Genomic DNA, 18,784 nt, shown 5'->3' on the forward strand with positions numbered 1-18,784 from the left:
CAATTTATCTGAAAAAGTTCAATATGAATTAATATAGTAATTTTGTCTGTGGGTCAGTCGTTTTTCAGTCCTGTCTGATTCTTCATGACCCCATTTGGGATTTTCTTGCTAAAGCTACTAGAGTAGTTTAGCCGTTTCCTTCTTCAGCTCATTTTATAGATGGGGAAACTGAGGCAGAGTTAAGTGGCTTGTCTACTTAGACACAGTTAGTTAAATGTCAAATGTCAATATGTCACAAAATGTCAAAATGTATAAATGTCAAAGTGGCATTTGAATTCAGATCTTTCTGACTCCAGGCTCTATCCACTGTGCCACATTGCTGCCCAAATAGTGAAAAGGGGCTGTGTTAATATATACACCTTGGGCTTTATGGGTTCAGGGCTAGGGAGGGAAAAGCCCTACTGCATTCTGTCTCGGTCAGAACTCAGCTGGAATATTGTGTTCATTTTTGGGTGCCACATTTTAGAAAGGACTTTGAAAAGCTGGAAACTACCTAGACCAGGTATTGTTAATACTTTTTATATGTCCTGGGTCTCTCTGGCAATCAAGTAAAACAAACGAAACATAAAGACCCCTTCTCAGAATCATGCTTTTTAAATGGACTAGATAAATTCATAGGGTTACAAAGGAAAACAAGTTACAATTCTAACGTTGGGAAGATTTAACTTCGAATCTGAACTTAGAGGCTTTTTAGATGTGTGATTCTTGGCAAATTGTTAAGTCTCTGTTTGCCTCAGTTTGCTCATCTGTAAAATCCTCCTTAATAATGCCTTAGTTTCCTTGTTTGTAAAATGGGAATAATAACACTTACCTCACAGGGTAGACATGATGATTAAGTGAGAGAATATTTGTAAAGTGCTTTGGAAACCTTAAAATCTATACTGGTTACACAAATGCTATCTATATAGAGAACAGGTTAACCTGGACAGCATCTGAGATGACCCTCCCAATTCCAATCAATTAATAAATATTTATCATTGTATTATTACAGTTTATCCCAAGATTCTGTACTAATCTTTTTTCTTTTACTTTTATTTTTGAAAGGAAAATATTTACTCAAATTTAAAGTAAATCAGGAACTACAGAAATCTGGAGTGAATATTTCAGAGCATGGAAACTGGACGATTTGTTTCAAGGGAACTCTTGTCTGGGCTAGAATGAGGGTGGGTGTTGGGTAATAAAAAAATCAAACTAACAATTTCTGAGAAAGAAACATGGCCTTGGTCCTACTGTAGAGTTGTGAAAAGTTACTGGGTCTTGTCCTAAGGCCTCCAGAGGGATTCAGGGAGCAGAGTTTGTGGAACAGATCTTGAAATACAAATGTGTAAATGTTTTCCATTGACTAGGTGATTCTGTGGGAATCCACAGAAATTCAAGGAAATCCGGGAATGGGAAAGGGGATTGTGGAAAATGGTAACCAAGATTAGAACAAAAACAGATTCTAAATTCCTACTTTAGACTGCAGACATAGTTACTGACTATGATGATAATATTTCAACGTTCTATTAGTGATACCAAGGTGAGTTCACAAGATTAATTTATATGTACATATAATCAAATATTAATAGAAATATTCTCTAAATTATGTAATTAATCTAATATTATATGATAAATTACACAAATAAATCATGTAATTCATACAATACATACATGTATGTGTATATACATATCTATATACTACAATGCAGATGTTATATTTAGAAGAGGACTTCTTAAAACTTTTTCCACTTGTGACCCTTTATGCTGGAGAAGCTCTTATTTGACCCTGGGTTCAATGGAATATAAAATAGGTATACAAATCAAAGAGTTACAAAGATAATAAATCATAAGTTCATAACCCCGCATTCAGTTACATGACTCCATGTAGGGTTATGACCCACAGTTTAAGAAGCTGGGATTTAGAGAATGTGAAAATGTTACAATATATAAATATGTGTATAAATGTGTATATACAAACATAGATAATATACATTCATATATATGCGCATGTTTTATTTATGTGTATACACATACATGTTGAGAACTTGAAGACTATATCTGATCAGTCACATGCATGAGAGGTATGTATCCATTATCTATAGGTAAATAATGTTGATAAAAATGGAAATCCTATTTCCAGATCTACTCATATAAAGGGACGAGCTATCTTAGTATAGATGCATTTTGAGAAGAATAATATCAAATCAAGTGGAGGGGGAAAATGGTTGGAGGGGCAAAAAAATGGAATTTTCCCTTCTAGATGCTTCATAGAACTTGGTTTGAGTTTATCCACTGAATAAACCTGATGATTAATTCTGGCTTAGGTAAACTGAAATGATAAATTCTGGATCATTTGAGGGAATGTAGCTGTCCATAAATTCAACTTCACATTCAAAGTTTGTATTTGAAGTCATAGTTTTTACTCTTTTCTGTGCCCATCAAATTTATCACGAGTTTGATAAAACGAAGTCAGTTTTGAAATTCTTCTTTATAATATAATTTATTTATATATAATATTTATTATATAATTTGAAATTCTTCTTTAAATGAACAGTGAATCATATCTATTGTATTGTTTAAAAAAAAAAAAAAAAGGTAGACAGAAAAATAACTTGGGGAGCCTTAGGATCATAAGGCAAGTCCATTGCCCATTGTGCTTCCTGTAAAACTGGGTTTTGAACCCAGCTCCAGATCTAAAATAATCCCATCAGTTCATCTGATCCTAGAGGAATTGAGTTAATTGTTATACATCCCAGAATCCCGCATCTGAAGAGAGACTCAAGGGCAATCTAGATCCAAACCAAAGTACAGCCCCCCAGGGGCCATCGAGCTTCGGCTTTCGTGGCCCTCTTCATCTCTGGGAATCTCAGCTGAAAATAAATCTTAGCCCTCTCGCCCAACTCCTCCAAACTGAATTAACATTAAAATAGATTTTTAAAATCTGAGCGATAGATATCACGAGTACAATTGGAACTAACTGCGTTCTAAGGGAGCAAACGTTCCGAGAGGATTGTTACCAAAAGCCCCCGAGGTTCCCTCCTTTAAAAATCTACCAGGCTTTTAAAGATCTAGCAGTCCCATTAATTCCACTAAGGCAGACATTAATTCTGCACCTACTGAGTGCAGCCCGGGCGTGGGAAACAAAAGGAAGGGGCGCGAGCACGAGAAGGACAAGAGAACAATGCAATTCTACGAGGCGCACCTAATCCAGCCTCCCTAAAGGGTGGGTATAGTCACGCCTTCTCAAAGGGACAGTCTTGGGCGCTTTGAGTTTTTTTTTTTTTTTTTTTTTTTTTTTCCAAAAAAATCATTATTTAGAAACAAATTACAAGGTCAAGAACAAGCCGTACATCTCACTTCTGATTGCGAGTCTCGAAGAGACGCAAAATGAAACTTAGTTTCTAGAGCTGCTCCCTGAGGCACAGCACCGGAAACATGGGGCTCCCGGGCTGGGTGTCTGGGGGCGCGCGGGATGCAGGAATCCCGAGCGGCCCCGGGATCTGCCCAGGCTGCAGGGAGCACACGGGCCGGAGGTCCCCAGCTCGGAACAGCGGCGGAGGCCGGGCGCAGCTAGGAGGGCTGCGGGCAGGAGGCTTTCGCGCTGGGTCATCACTCACCACACTCCCCCCGTCCTCCCCAATCCCCCCGGGCGGGAGGGACAGCACCGCGCGCCAACCCAGGGGGCGGGGAAAAGCCCGGATGAAACCAGCCGCGCGGGGTCCGGCCCACTCACCTCTTTGAATTGCAGCGCGGGGGCGGTCGCCGCCTGCCTCTTCTACACGCTGATTGGTTAAGATCCCGGCGAGCCTGCCCTCGATTGGGGCGCGCCGCTGCCAGTCTCGTCAGATCGCGGGGCTGGGTTTGTTGCGGGAAGGGAGACGGCGGCGTCGCTCGACGACGACGGGCGGAGGAAGGGACGCGACGTCGCCGCCGCCGCTGAGGCAGAAGCTGAGGCAGAGGCGGAGTGAGGGGAGGTGCGGAGCGGGGCGGAGAGGCGGCCCGAGCTTCGGCTTCGCATCCTTCTCGCGGCGCGCTCGCTCGCTGCCTTCTCCCCGCTTCTCCTCAGCGGCGCGGCCCGGACCCGAGCAGCAGCGGCGGCGGCGGAGGAGCGAGGCGGGCCGGGGGGGCCTGAGAGCGGCGGGGTCCCGGACCCCGCCTTCGTGCCCAGCGCCATGTCCTGGATGTTCAGGAGGTGAAGGGGCCGGGGGAGGGGGGGCGGGTAACGGTTGGCCCCGATCCCCAAATCAGCCCCTCTGGGAATCCCCGCGCTGCGCGTGGCGGGTGGGAGGGGCCCGTCCTGCGCGCGTCCCCCTCACCCTCCCTTCCCGTCCTCAGCCGGGGGTCCCCTGTCCGAGACCTTGGCCCGGGGCGCGGGGGGAGGGGAGAGGGAGGGCCCCTCACCTGTCCGGGCTCTCCTCCGGGGACGGCCCCGTCCGCGGGATCCCCGAGAAAAACAAACCAACAGCAGCCAAACAAAAACCCCAACTGGGGAGAAGCGTTCACGTGCTCTCGGCTTGACCCGAGGACTTTCTCTTCTCCCCTCCAGGACGGACGCGCCCCAGGTGTTCTTTAAAGTGTGAGTTAGCCTTCGTGCGTTTTAAACTTGTCTCCCCGAAGCCGCGCGGCTCGGGCTCGAGGGAAGCGGGCGGCCCCGGGGGAGGAGCGGTCGCTGCGTCCGCGGTGCCCGCTCCCCCTCCTCCCTTTAAATAAAATGCGGGCTGGGGGCGCGGGGCGTGGGGGGGGGAAGGGCCGGGGCTAAGGACCTCGTACTGTGCAGGGGGGAGGGGGCGGTTTTATGTTTGGCAGACACTTGGGGCTCCTGCTCCTTCATTTGCTGGAGAATCTCACAAAATAGATAACGCGGTGGTCGCCCCCTCGGCGGCTGAGACAGACCGGGGTGGGATCGGGGGCCCTTGGTGCAGGAAGCAGTTGGTGCCCACCTCGGGCCGGGCACCGGGCTCCGGGGGTGTGGCACCGTGAGAGAGGCTCCGGGACGGGCGGGCAGAGGGAGGAGTTTGGAAGAGGCGGCGGATTCCTCCCGGGGCCCGGCTGGAGGCTGGACTGTGCTCAGTAAGAGGCCGGAGGGGGAAGGCTGCACTAAGGAAGTCGGGCTCAGTAAGAGAAAGAAGCTGCCCCTTTGCAAACCGTAAACACCCAGGAACTATGGTAAAAGTGACGCGATTTGGCTGGGGGGTGTGAGAGACTGGCGGTGGGAGACGCTAATCACTGCGGAAATGGAACGGAGGGGACGCGTTTTATCGGCTCGCTCCAAAAACTTGTAGCTGTTTGAGTCGGAGCAAAGGAGAAAGAGGCTGATAGAAAGTGATGCTCTTAGCCCGGGTAGAAAATGAGGAACTCTGAGCTGTACGGGGAAGGAAAGTTGCTTGCCTGAGTAAGCTACAACTGCTGGCCAACATTACATCCATCCAAGCGCAGGTGTTGGGCAGGAGGGGGAAAATGTGCAACAGGACCTAGGGAGACTCTGGAAGCCACAGACAGAGAGCTAAAGAGAAAAGGTAGTATTTTGCTGCTTACATAGTCAGCAGAAATTATATGTATTTTTGGAGCTGATTTTTAAAAATGAAATCGTATAGCATCTCAAAGTAAATTTTTACAAAGATTGGCCCTGCCAGACAGAGTTTGAAGAATAATATGGACAAGTCAGTGTTTCTGTGTGTTGTAAGTAGTAAAAACTAGCACATGATTCTTATATTTTTAGTTTCTTGATTGAGAAAATACATAGTAAACTACAGAGAGCTAAAGAGAAAAGGTAGTATTTTGCTGCTTACATAGTCAGCAGAAATTATATGTATTTTTGGAGCTGATTTTTAAAATGAAATCGTATAACATCTTAAAGTAAATTTTACAAAGATTGGCCCTGCCAGACAGATTTTGAAGAATGATTGGACAAGTCAGTGTTTCTGTGTGTTGTAAGTTGTAAAAACTTGCACATGATTCTTGTATTTTTAGTATCTTGATTGAGAAAATACATAGTAAACTTAGGAATTCAATGTTTTAAAAAAATATATATATATATTTTTATAGTCCAGTAAAATAAAGCATAAGTAGCAAGTTAGATAGACCTTTCTGGTCCTGGAATCAGGAAGACCTGAGTTCAAATTCAGTCTCAGACACTTAACAAAGTTATATCACCGTGGGCAAGTCCTCATCTGTAAAATGGGGGTAATAGTAGTAATCTACTTCGAAGGGTGATTGTAAGAATCCTGTGTGGGATAATTGTAAAGGGTTTTAGCCTGGCGTAAGTGATATTTATTTATTATTATTATTTATTATAATTTAGTCTATAGAAAGTTTGTTTAACTTCTGAGTCATTTAATAGAACTGGTTAGTTTGGAATCATTGATCAAAAACTATCCTCAAAATCCAAATCCAACATCAGCATTGTGTGAGGAGTTGATCCATTTGTTCGCACATGCATATATTCATGCATGTGTGTGTGTGTGTGTGTATATATATATATATATATATATATATATATATATATATATATATATATATTAATGACAAGAATTTGCTAGAATACTGGCACAGATCCTGAGCAGCAGGGGTTTTTAAACTTTTCCATGTAGCAAGTTGGTCTTTTGGTGAAGCCTTTTGATCTCTTTTCAAAATAATGTTTTTAAATACATAAAGAATACAAATAATTACATTGAAATACAGTGGTTTTGGTTTTTCTTTTTTTTAAGTTGACAGACCCAGGTTAAAAACTTCTAATTTAGAAGGTCTTTCATCATTTAGTCATGAATGATGTTTGTTTTCTATTTACTGATTGATATCTTTAGAGAGAAGACTGTGATAGCAACTATTTGTATGTTATGTAAATACAACAAAACTATTTAAAGAAAGATTTCTATTATTTATATATCCGTTTTGGAAAAGAGGTTGGCTATTTGATGAACTTGTGCCATGGGAACATTATTTTGATAATTCTAAAATTGCTGTTATTTCTAGATGAAATAATTATACCCTCAAATAGTAGAGACAAGTGATTTCATAACAGCCTTATTTTTTGTCTTTTCTTTTCATTCCCCATGAGACTTTGACATATGGGTAAAGTTAGAATATAAAGCATATATTTAGAATTAAAATGGTTTTTGTAAATAAGTTGTTAGCCACATGGAAAGGAACATATGAAGTCATTTGTTATACAGTACTTTACATTTCATGGTTGGAGTGACAGATGTATTCAGGGCAAACTGATCATGGGGAAAGAATTTGGATAGGTCATATTTCAAGAATAGAGGAAAAGAGAGGAACTTGTACCATGGGGACCCTAAGATGAAGGTCAAGAGGTATTGGACTTTGGTGGGAGGGGCAAGTAGTCCAGTTATTTTGGATCAAGGATTAGAGATGGTGATTTTTAAGGGATTCTTGATTGGGATATTTTGTGTTTATAAACTTCTATATATGTGAGCCAGAGGAGGGTGGTATATAAAAAAAGGTTTCCTGAAACTAAATGGATAAATTCTCAAAAATCCATTTACAAGGCTATAGAGATAGCGCTTTATAAAAGTGTTACATTATACATGTATTTCTTAAAATTGGGTTTTGCTCTGTGTTCAAAAGAAAACATTTGGAACCTGCTTTTTAACTATTTAGAACACCTCACATTAAATTGTAGCATACGTAAATCTGGGAATCCAGGTAGTAGAGAATACTGTATTTTTCTGATCTATTGGCTGTTTAAAGTCTAGATCAGACTTAAGGGCAGTAAGAGCTCCTGGCTGGATCATGAGGTAGCCACTTTAAAAGGGGGAAAAGGGGAAAGGAATCTTAATTGGTTACAGATCCTTTGATGCTAAATTCAGTTTTTTAATATTTTTTTTTTTTTTTTTTTTTACCATGCTACCTCCCACTCCTCCTTTTATGGATGAGGACAGGGAATGAGACTTGCTCAGGATCATTTAGTTAATGTTAGAATCAAAGAGAAGTCTGATTCCCAGACAAGTGCCATACAACTTTGCTTGTATCTCATTGTCTTTATAATATTGGATAATTTGTTCATATTTGATAAAAGGACAATCCAAAGTAATTGATTTTCCCCCTCTTGTTTTAATTAGAGATCCTCTTTGGAAATATTTGCAGTCTTTCCAATATGGAGTCCATGGAACTTTTTCACACTGCACCTATCCCAATTTATTTTCTCCTTTTGATCCTGAGGACATTGTCCCTCCAGATGACTTTATAGCTGGTGATGAAGATCTAGATTCAGTTTTATTTGGAACTTTAAGAGGTCATGTGGTTGGATTACGATATTACACAGGAGTGGTAAGTAAAATATGGGTATTCACTTGGTTTAGTAATCTGGTTATTATAATTGAAGAGGTATTCTCAAAGGGAATATGATTAGCAAGTATAGTTTTCCATAGTAGGGCTTACTTGAGTTCTTTACAAGATAATGATTTGGGAATAAGGAGGAAATGATATTTTCAAAAAATGAGTTTTACATGTTAAAAAGAGTCAATATGCATATTTTTGTATTATATCTTTTTAGTTTTTTGAAATCTCCTTTTCATGTCCTATTAAAATATCTGGCTAGTTCTATTTTTGTGGTGGTGTTTTTTTTTTTTTTTTTCCCCTTCCCACTTTGTGTCTCTTTTTCTATGTATTTTCTCTGAATCTTTGCTTTGGACTTTATCTGCTTCTAATAGGGAGGCACCTATTCCTCTCTTCCTTATGAGTTCCTGCCTTTTCTTACTAGTGTACCATATATAATGTGTTTCTTTAGATTCTTGCTTATAATCAATGATATAGCCTCTCTGGTACTCATAAACTGTCATCAAAGTGGACTGTGTTTTTAAACTGAGGAGTTGTATGAATCATAGCCACTTTGAAAAAAATGAAAGCAGGAAAAGCAGTACTGAAGAATTAATAAAAATGAAATTAGTATTTGAAAAAATTCCAAGAACTATAGTAGATACTTGGCAAAATTTTAAGTTGTGAATAATGATTTTAATTTCATCTTAGTAAAATAGTACTGTTTTGGAAATTTCAAAACAAAGTTTTAACTACAAAATTAAGATAGTGTTGATTAATGTGCAAATTTTGAGGGCTTTGATAATTAATTGATTAGAACTAGTCTTTCAGATTTGAAAAGAAAGGGCAGTACCAGCAAATATTGAGAGAAAGAGAAAATATTTTTGAACAGTTATAGACTGAAACTCAGGGAAAAATACTTTTGAGTATTATACTATAGGCTTTGAGCAGTACAATTTAAAGTATTATAAATTAAAAATGTTACTTCTGTTGAATATTTTTTTATTAGGTTAATAATAATGAAATGGTGGCACTTCAGAGAGAGCCTAATAACCCATATGACAAAAATGCAGTGAAAGTAAATAATGTCAATGGAAATCAGGTGGGTCACATAAAGAAAGAACTTGCAGCCCCTCTGGCCTACATCATGGACAACAAACTGGCCCAAGTGGAAGGGTAAGAATTTGGTTTGAAGAATTTTACAAGTAACTTTAGTTTAATTCTGGAGTAGTCAGTATTTTTCCTATTAGTAATCATTTTTTCTCAGGTCTATGAAGTACTAACTACCTTTGATGTCCTCGTTAGTGTGGTGGTTAAAGATCAACAATAAAAGTATCTCTGGAACTTTCAGCAAGTGGAATGTTCGTGAACAGATCAAACAGCTGAGAATTTCTCTATTCTTTACACACCATCTCGATGCCTTTTTATTTTCTTATAATTCTTTGTGTTTTTGTAGGTGATGGGAAATTAAATGACTTTTTAGGTTTTGGGGAAGTATGTGGGAAGAGTGATGCAAATTAAGAGTAATTGTTAATTGATGATAGGCAAAAGAAATAGGAACAGTTCTGTTTATGCTGTAACTTTATCCTTTCCATCTAATAACTACATTAATCAAGTTTATATGGAAATTTCTTTTACAAATAACCTTTGGAGACAGCATGTACATGTAGTTAAGCATATAAGTAAAGTTTTCTTGGTTATAAAGAATTCACTTACTTGGTAAGTGTCCATGTCCTAAGTGTAGACACTATGGACAGTGTTCATAGGAAATATATCATTCATACGACACTAATCATATACTATCTCCTATTTTTAATTATTTTGTCCTGCCTTTTGTTTGTAAGAAGGTGTAAGTCACCACTTAACATTGTTTTGCTATTATTTAACATAGTGGAAATATATTCAGTAGGGACTTAACTTAATGTTAATTGATAATTCTAAATATTGTTCCATAGAAATCTTGTACCTAGAACAGTAAAGTTTCTTTGGACTATTTTTTTTTTTTTTTGATTTAGAAACAACCTAAAGTTTTCAGTGCCTTTTAAAAACTGTTGTTGAAAGCATATAGATGGAAAAGCACCAGCTCAGCAGCTCTTAATGAGTATATTGTTGTGCTACTTGTTCTGAAGTTAATCCCAAAATTTATCTCTTATTTCATTCCTGATGTATATGTAAAACAACTAGAGAATGAAATGGTACTGTATGATTCAACTAAGTTATGAAGAAATTTTATTTCTAACTTCTTTTAAGTAGTATGCTTGACAGTTTTAAAAGATTGATATACCTTGCTTTGGCAGTATAGTAGTAATAATATTGTCATTAGTAACTGGGATTTTATATAAAAACACTATATACATTCTCTTAATTTGATCCTGTAAATAAGTTGCCGACTCTATTGTTTCTTCCTCATAAAGTGGAAATAATAAATATTATGAAGACATTTTTTTAGATCTAGCCTTGCCTATTTAAGTTCCTCAGAAGTAAGGATAGTGGATAGTAATACCTTGGATTCTTAGATATTTCTGACTGAAATAAAGCCTTTTTAATACTTTCATCCTTGATTCCTCATCCCGCTTGTTGTCATGTTGTCTGTGTAGCTGAATTATAAGAAAGAACAGAAAGTAGTTTGTATTGCTAGTGTAAAGAATCTTTATTCTATCAGTGCTGAATTCTGGAAAGAGTACAGTATATAACTTCAGTCAGTTATATACCTTCTTATTTGTTCAAATCCTCCCTAATCTCTCATGTTCCAATTCTTCTGATAGGACAGGTTTCTAACCTTCAAGTTGCTCTGTTGTCCAATTATATCATAATCAGTTCAATGTAAAGTTCCCTTGTATTCCAAATTATACTATTACAAAAATTATCTTATTTAAATACTTCATTATCTCTTCCAACATTCTGGCAGTTAACTAATCTGTTTTCCCATTTTCTACTCACTTTTTTTCCCCTTTGATTTTCAGCTCCTACTTGGTATTTTTCCCTGCTTAGTTGTCAGGCAGGACCTTAGCAAGAATGAAAGTTGAGACAGATAAGGGATTTTCATTATAGTTTTTCATTCTCTTTCCATATATATTTTATAGGTTTAATTGAATGAAAATAATTAGTTTTAATACTTTTGTGGAAAAAAGCTAATGAAAAATAAAAGAATCCCTATTTTATTCCCCCCAAATCTTTATAGGGTGGTCCATTATGGAACAAGCAATGCTTTTACTATGCCTGTTCAGATGAGTTTTTGGGGAAAAGAAGAAAATAGAAAAGCAGTTTTAGATCAATTGAAGAAACATGGATTTAAATTGGGGCCTCCACCAAAAAGTAAGTTCAAAACTTAATTATTTTGATATATTAACTTTGTTTTCTATTCTGGTTGAATTTGTCAAGTTGTTCTTAAAAATGTAAGGATTATAAGACTATTTTGGTAGGAGTAATTTTGTTTAGTCTGCCCATTTTCTTTGTGAGTTCCCTAAGGGCTTAAAATCTCTCTGCTGAAGCTTCAAAATGTAATCTTTTTATTCTACTGTCATTTTAAAGAGATTACTGGTTATAAATATGGGCTTTTATAAATCATAAATGTTGTGTTGCTTCAAGGAGTTGTTGGAAGAGGGCTTTTTATTTGCTCAGAGATTTGCTTTTAGTAATGTAAGATAATCTGATGGTTAGGATTAAATACTTTTTTTGTCCAGAAGATTTTTAGCAAAACATGTCACTTTTAAAATGTTTTTATTTGTGTATGTAAAGTTATTATAATAACTTTTGCTAATGTGGTTTGTTTTGTGGAACCACAGGTTCAGGATTTAATTTTGGTAGTAGTTGGAGTTCTGAAAGAGCTGGACCAAGTTATAGTGTACCTATTCATGCTGCTGTGCAAATGACAACTGAACAGGTTTGCTTCTTTTCTCTTTTGGGTTTTGCCTTGGATTAGAGTCTTTTCTTCTGTCATTAGCTTTGGTTGATCTTGCTGTATTTACCAGTGCTTATCTCTTAACCTGCTTTTTGAATTACTGGACTAGAATATAAATATTTTCTTAATATTAATTGCTGCAAATATACCACCTAAGCTTAGAGCATAAGCATGTTAAACATTGTTAATTTAGGGTTGTAATATCTCTATCTTCTATTATTATCCTAAATAATCTATGATAATATTTTTGTGTCCATATGCAAACTAACTTATAGTCCTTTGTGTTGGCATGTCTTTTCCTTCTGACTGCTTGCCCCTTTCCATCTAATAAATAAATCAAAAACATACATTAAGTGTTTATTATAAGCCAATCACTACTCTAAATGCCAAAGTGAAATGGTGCCTATCCTTAAGCAACTAAAATTTTGTTAGGAGACCTACCAAATAGTGGTATCCATCAGAGAATATTTTGATCTGGGTTATCATAGGGTTATTGAGTGGAGCCATATGAGAGCTGATGGATTATGATCTTTCTAGAAGTAGTGGTGGGATTGATTTGATTTGGGTTCCCAGTGGGAAAGTGGAAAGGAAGGTATGTTGAGAGGAGAGGGGGAAGAACCCTGGATACAATGGATCCTTGCCTTCAATCACATTCAGGATAGCAACAGGAATACAACTACTTAAATAGGACCCTGATACATTTAAAGTATATAAAATCTTGAGTTCATTTTCCATCCAGAATTGTGTTATGTTAATGTAGTTACTAATTGGAAGCTTCAAATTCGGAATTATAAGAACTCTGAAGATTATCTAATCTCATTCTAACAAATGAGGAAATTGATACCTAGAGACATTGAGTGATTTTCCTAAGGTTGTAGACACTAAGAAGCAAGTTTCCTGACTTGTACTTCTGTGCTATTTTCTTCTGTGCCCCATTGCCTTTGTTTTAAGAATGAATAACTTGGGAATTGCATAGTTATGTTGTTTGGAGTAGCAGATGATTTTAAGTCTTTTGTAGAAAAAGAGTAAAAGACTGAAACAGAATATCCCAACTCTGATGCTTTTCTAACTCTATGACCATGGGAAAGTTGTTCATTTCTTTAGTCAATCCTCTACCTAGGGTGAAATCTGCTGGATGAATTCTCCCAAACTGAGTGGCAATGAAATAATGGATCCTTAATGCATAGGCATTTTTCTGATATAGCCAAGTATTCTAAAGGCAGATTCAAGTTTGATTTTTATCTTAGTAATTTGCATTATTATGACTATTTTATATTACAGCTCAAAACAGAATTTGACAAATTGTTTGAAGATTTAAAAGAAGATGATAAAACTCGTGAAATGGAACCAGCTGAGGTACTGAGTTTGTGGTCTTTATATTGAAGACTACTTGGGTTGTTTTAAGTGTGCTGTAAAATACTACTGTGTCATTTTGGACATTTCTGACTTCCTTTTCTGTCAGATTATTGTATTATTCACATTTTCACTAGTTTCTATGGAAAAATAAAGAAAGGTTTGTGCTATGTCTCACAGGATTTCTTTTACTTGTAGGCTATTGAAACACCTTTACTTCCACACCAGAAACAAGCATTGGCTTGGATGATTTCACGTGAAAACAGCAAAGAACTACCTCCATTTTGGGAACAAAGAAATAACTCCTACTATAACACAATTACCAATTTTTCTGAAAAGGAACCACCAGAGAATGTTCTTGGAGGAATTTTAGCTGATGATATGGGTTTGGTAATTGTATTTTTTTTTTTTCTCCCTAGAATGGGTAATAACATTTGGGGGTAAGTGAAAAGGGTTTGGGTGTGAAAATAAAAGTGTAATGTTGTTCATAATAGGTTTTTTAAAAAATGACTCATTAAACGGAAATAGGTATGTTGATCTGGATTTGAGGGACACATTTTTGACTTTATAGAAAAAAAAAATCTTTCCTGTAGTTTCTTTTTTTTTTTTTTTTTTCCTTTAAATAATTGTAACTTTTTATTGACAGAACCCATGCCTGGGTAATTTTTTACAATATTATCCCTTGCACTCACTTTTGTTCTGATTTTTCCCCTCCCTCCCTCTACCCCCTCCCCCAGATGGCAAGCAGTCCTGTACATGTTAAATAGGTCATAATAGATACAATATATGTGTGCAGAACCGAACAGTTCTCTTGTTGCACAGGAAGAATTGGATTCAGAAGGTAAAATAACCCGGGAAGAAAAACAAAAATGCAAACAGTTTACATTCATTTCCCAGTGATCTTTCTTTGGGTGTAGCTGCTTCTGTCCATCATTGAGGGATTGAAACTTGAGTTAGATGTTCTCTTTGTCAAAGAAATACACTTCCATCAGCATACATCCTCATACAGTATCATTGTTGATGTATATAATGATCTCCTGGTTCTGCTCATTTTTCCTGTAGTTTCTACCATGTAAGAGCAATATTTTCCTCAGTTCTTTAAATGAAAGGTTCCATGTAAATTTTCAATTTACAAACAGTTCCATGTTCCTAACCTACCCCCAGCATTTTGATAGGTAATTTGTAGGTTGGGTACATATATCTATTTCCCCCTGCTGTTTTTCTAATCCTTGTTTATGTATCTATAAGCAGTTGGAGAAAGTATTTGTTAAAAAATTACTAAATTCATATACTTCTGCCTAAGTTCAACACATTGTGTCTTGCATGCATACTTTTATTGCAAATTGTCACTTGTGTCTTAGTTTCCCCAATGTGAATTATCTTGTCAACAACACTAGAGAAATAAGAGCTTTTAACAACAAAAAGCTTTAAAATAGAATTTGTTTCAAAGGTAACTGAGTTAAAAGAGTTAAGGGTTAAAAATAAATTTTTTTGAAACTTGACATAGTAGTGTTTCAATGCACTTTTGGCATATCAGTTAAATAATACATTTCTGAGATGCTTGTTATTATATAATAGAGCCATTTCTTCACATATTTTTTATAGGTGAGGAGAGTTATTTTTCTAATGCCAGTCATATTTTGCAGAACTTCAGAGTTTTAGATCACTAGTATATTTAGAGTATGTAGAGGGACTCATTAAATGCATAAATTATATTTCATAAGCACCATTGGTCCAATATACTTTTCCTTTGGTTATGTGGTACATGGATCATTCCACAAAATAGTTAAGAGACATCTTCTAGTAATCTATATATATTTATAAAGCCTTTTTCCCTCCCTTTAGGGTAAAACTCTTGCAGCCATTGCAGTGATTCTAACCAACTTCTACGATGGCAAGCCTCTTCCTGTTGAAAAAACTAATGAATTGAAGGAGGTGGAGTATTTGAAAATGTTTTGTTTTATGAGATATTTTTGGAAAGGAGTCTGTACGACTTTTTAGTTTGTCTATTGGGAAGCAGTTACTTTTCCAACTCTTTTTACATTGAATCTGACTTTGTAGGAAAAAATATCCCTTTGTCCATCCCCTCTCATTTCATGACAGAGCTCTAATTGTCTGTCACTTCTATATTATGTGTTGAGAATGTAACTTGTAGCCATAAAAAAGCAAAGCCCATTGCTATAAGTTTGTTTGGAAGTTTAATAAAAAATCTGTTAATTGCAATTAATTTAATTTATGAACCAACAATGTTATAGTTCACAGTAATAATTTGTGTTTGAAGCTTCAGCCTAAGGGCAATTGGTAGAAGTTTCAAAGGGATAGATTTGGGCTTGAGGTGAGGAAAACTTCCTCACTATAGAGTGTTCCAGATGTGAAACGGGCTGTCTTGGGAGACAAAGTAGGGCTTTCATCACTAGGGGCCTCCAAGGAAAGGAAGGATTGCATATGTTGTAGAAGGGATTGTTTTTTTTATATGGCTTGAAGTAAACATCCTCTGAAGTCCCTTCAGACTCTGGAAAGTTATGATCATTAAAGAAAGTCTTTTCATTTAGGAACATATTATTGATAAATCTGCAAAACATGGAGAAAATGATGACAATGAACAAGTGAAGGAACTGTGTAAAGGTAAAATTTTAATCCAAAAGTGCATAGTTTAAAATATTACCATTCTAATTAATTCTAGTGTCCATTGACACGTAATTCTTTAAAATGAGGGTTAAGAACTGCAATTGTTAAGGTTGGCCTGATGTTTTGTTTCTGTCATGGTATGTATTCTCCTATTTTTAATCACTACTTCATATGATATGTATCTTTTACTTTTAAGTAGAAGAATGCACTGCTAGTGAAGAGCCCAGTGTTTCAAACGTCAAGGAGAAAAGTAAAGATTCCAAGTCAGAATTTACAAGTACTCGTCCCAAAAGGTAAAATTATATGTTGGGGCTTGAATATGACTCAAAGAAGGCAGTTTTTTCTCTTGGAAATGACTATACCTTAAATTTACTGATATATTATCTCCAGTTATTTTTTCCTAATTCAGCTTGCTATTATTGATGGAGAGAATTGGGAGGGAACTATTTTGCCCTACTAGAATGTCCACATAAATGAGATCACAGACTTAGCAGAATGGTGACCTAGATCATTATGGTTTTGTAGAATAGGAATAAAGGTGCCTGGCCAACCTCTTTGCATTTTTGCTTGCTAAATGATGGTAAAAATGATTTGTTAAATATTACAAAGTATAGCCAAACACTAATATTGAAAAACCTGTTTTGAACTTGGCTTTATAAAATTGAGCTATTTTCCATTAGTAATTTAAGAAAAATTCTAGGATAAGAGAAACCTGATTCCCTCATGTCAAATGTATCTCTCAGGACCAAAATTCATGGATAACTTGCCACTCCAGTGTCTAGTTCCCTTTTCATATGTCTGATTTTTTTTTTTCCCAAAACTATTTATTTTTTAGAAGAAAAGCCACTGTTAAGTATACTGAAAGCAGTGACTCAGAAGAGGTGGAATTAAATGAATTGCCACATAAAATAAAAGGTAACCTGAAATGTCATTTGATTTACTATTTTGTCCTACATGCTAATTGATTGTGACAATTTTTAATGTATTTTTACAGCCAGACCTAGACAGGAACAGCCAGTGACTAAAGGCAGAATTAAAAGTATGTATTCTCTATGTATTTTTTCTCTACCTGCTAGCTGAAAGAATATTAGAATAAATTTTACTAATTTATTTATCACTGACTTGGAATCTATAATTGCACATGGACTTAAGCTTACATTTGCTCTTCTGATGCTGAAAAAAGAGATTTATTAAACAAATGAATGATTGATAAATTGTGGTAGTTAACGGTAATGCTTAGCTTTTGCTTAAAGTTGCTTAAGACACCAGCTTAGAAGCTTTCAAAACATTTTTTAAAAGAAAGGCAATCGAAAGCAATCCCAGAAGACTGTTGGCAAGTGATTTGCCCACTCTCAAGTGTTCATAGAATGGAGTCTGAAAATCCTAGGGATTTCAGGGGGTCCATAAACTTGGGGCAAATGGCATTCTTAAAAATATAATTGGCTTCTGTTGTAATCCTATATATTTTATACATTTAAAAACATCCTGAGAAGAATTTGTAGGCTTCAGCAAACTGCCACAAGATGACCAAAAGTTCTGTACATCTAAGACAATAACTAATAACTTGAGAGTTGAAGTCCATCTGAATTGTGTGAGATAATTTCCTGTTTGGTCATTCTCTACTTAAAATGAAATCACAGGTCCAATCCTATGGAAATCTAGTCAAACTTTCTCATTTTACATAGAAAGAAAAAATGATAGTAGTTGGGGAAAGTGTCTTGCTCAGAATCATTCAGTAGTAGTTTAGTAAGTGGTCTTATTAAACGAGCCTATTTGTGTGTTTACCAACCACAGTGTTCAGTCATTTCTGTTGTGTCTGACTCTCTGTGACCCTATTTGAGTTTTCTTGGTAGAGATAGTAAAGTGGTTGGCCATTTCCTTCTCTTATTTTATAGATAGGGAAACTGAGGCAAACAGGGTAAAGTGACTTGCACAGGTACCCACAGTTAGGAAGTGAGGCAAGATTTTAATTCATCTTCCTGACTCCAGCCCTAAATCCACCTACCTGCCCCTTTGAAAACTTGGTTAATACATATTATTGTGTTATAAAATAACTTTAAAATTTAATTATCAAAATTTTTGTTTTTATGTTTAAATATTGCCGTCATTCCAAGTTTATTGAAGTTGTACTATGTTAAGAAATGAAATTACGATTAGCTGCCTGCTAATGGTTGCTCCAAAAATTGAGAGGATAATGTACTTGAGAAAGAATTCTCTATTACTGGTGCTGAGCTTTGGGAGACAACTTGGTAGATTACTTATCAGGGAATATCAGGCCAGCCTTATGTTAACAGAGTCTAGGGTAGAATATGGTAATAACTTCATGTTAGTGAATGTTCCCTCATTGCAAAAGTTAACTATAACTTAGTGCAACCATCTCCTTCTCTGCCCCCCCCTCCCCCCCCAGGATCTTCTAAGGTTAAAGAAGATGCAGACTTTGCATGTGCACTTGAGCCATCTGCCCCTCTGCTAAAAAAGAAAGCCATGAAAAAAGGTCAGTAGTGGTCTTGTTTTTTTAGATCAGCCAAGAAATAACCTAACTTGAGAAGTTTTTTCATGTATTATACATACAAATTGTCTGTTTTTGTAGCAGACAAAATAGAATATTCTGTGTTTATAGTAGAGTTGAGAGAAATGGATTTGATT

General features: G+C 36.9%; 1 protein-coding gene across 2 annotated transcripts in view; it reads left to right on the forward strand.

Moving 5' to 3' along the window:
- The first annotated feature begins 4,091 nt into the window (after window positions 1–4,091).
- Window positions 4,092–18,784, forward strand: part of HLTF (helicase like transcription factor) — a 34,933-nt gene continuing 20,240 nt past the window's right edge. The window contains exons 1-14 of one of the 2 annotated variants that reach the window (XM_031957791.1): window positions 4,092–4,171; window positions 4,526–4,555; window positions 8,061–8,268; window positions 9,266–9,432; window positions 11,438–11,571; window positions 12,042–12,139; window positions 13,439–13,513; window positions 13,709–13,900; window positions 15,356–15,445; window positions 16,063–16,135; window positions 16,335–16,431; window positions 16,974–17,053; window positions 17,133–17,177; window positions 18,546–18,632. In XM_031957791.1, coding sequence (XP_031813651.1) covers window positions 4,152–4,171; window positions 4,526–4,555; window positions 8,061–8,268; window positions 9,266–9,432; window positions 11,438–11,571; window positions 12,042–12,139; window positions 13,439–13,513; window positions 13,709–13,900; window positions 15,356–15,445; window positions 16,063–16,135; window positions 16,335–16,431; window positions 16,974–17,053; window positions 17,133–17,177; window positions 18,546–18,632 — 1,396 coding nt within the window. In that variant the 5' untranslated portion in view covers window positions 4,092–4,151. The remainder of the gene's footprint in view (window positions 4,172–4,525; window positions 4,556–8,060; window positions 8,269–9,265; window positions 9,433–11,437; window positions 11,572–12,041; window positions 12,140–13,438; window positions 13,514–13,708; window positions 13,901–15,355; window positions 15,446–16,062; window positions 16,136–16,334; window positions 16,432–16,973; window positions 17,054–17,132; window positions 17,178–18,545; window positions 18,633–18,784) is intronic. The other variant, XM_031957792.1, reaches the window with a different exon arrangement.

This window comes from Sarcophilus harrisii, chromosome 3 (assembly GCF_902635505.1).
Source record: "Sarcophilus harrisii chromosome 3, mSarHar1.11, whole genome shotgun sequence".
Lineage (NCBI taxonomy): Eukaryota > Metazoa > Chordata > Mammalia > Dasyuromorphia > Dasyuridae > Sarcophilus > Sarcophilus harrisii.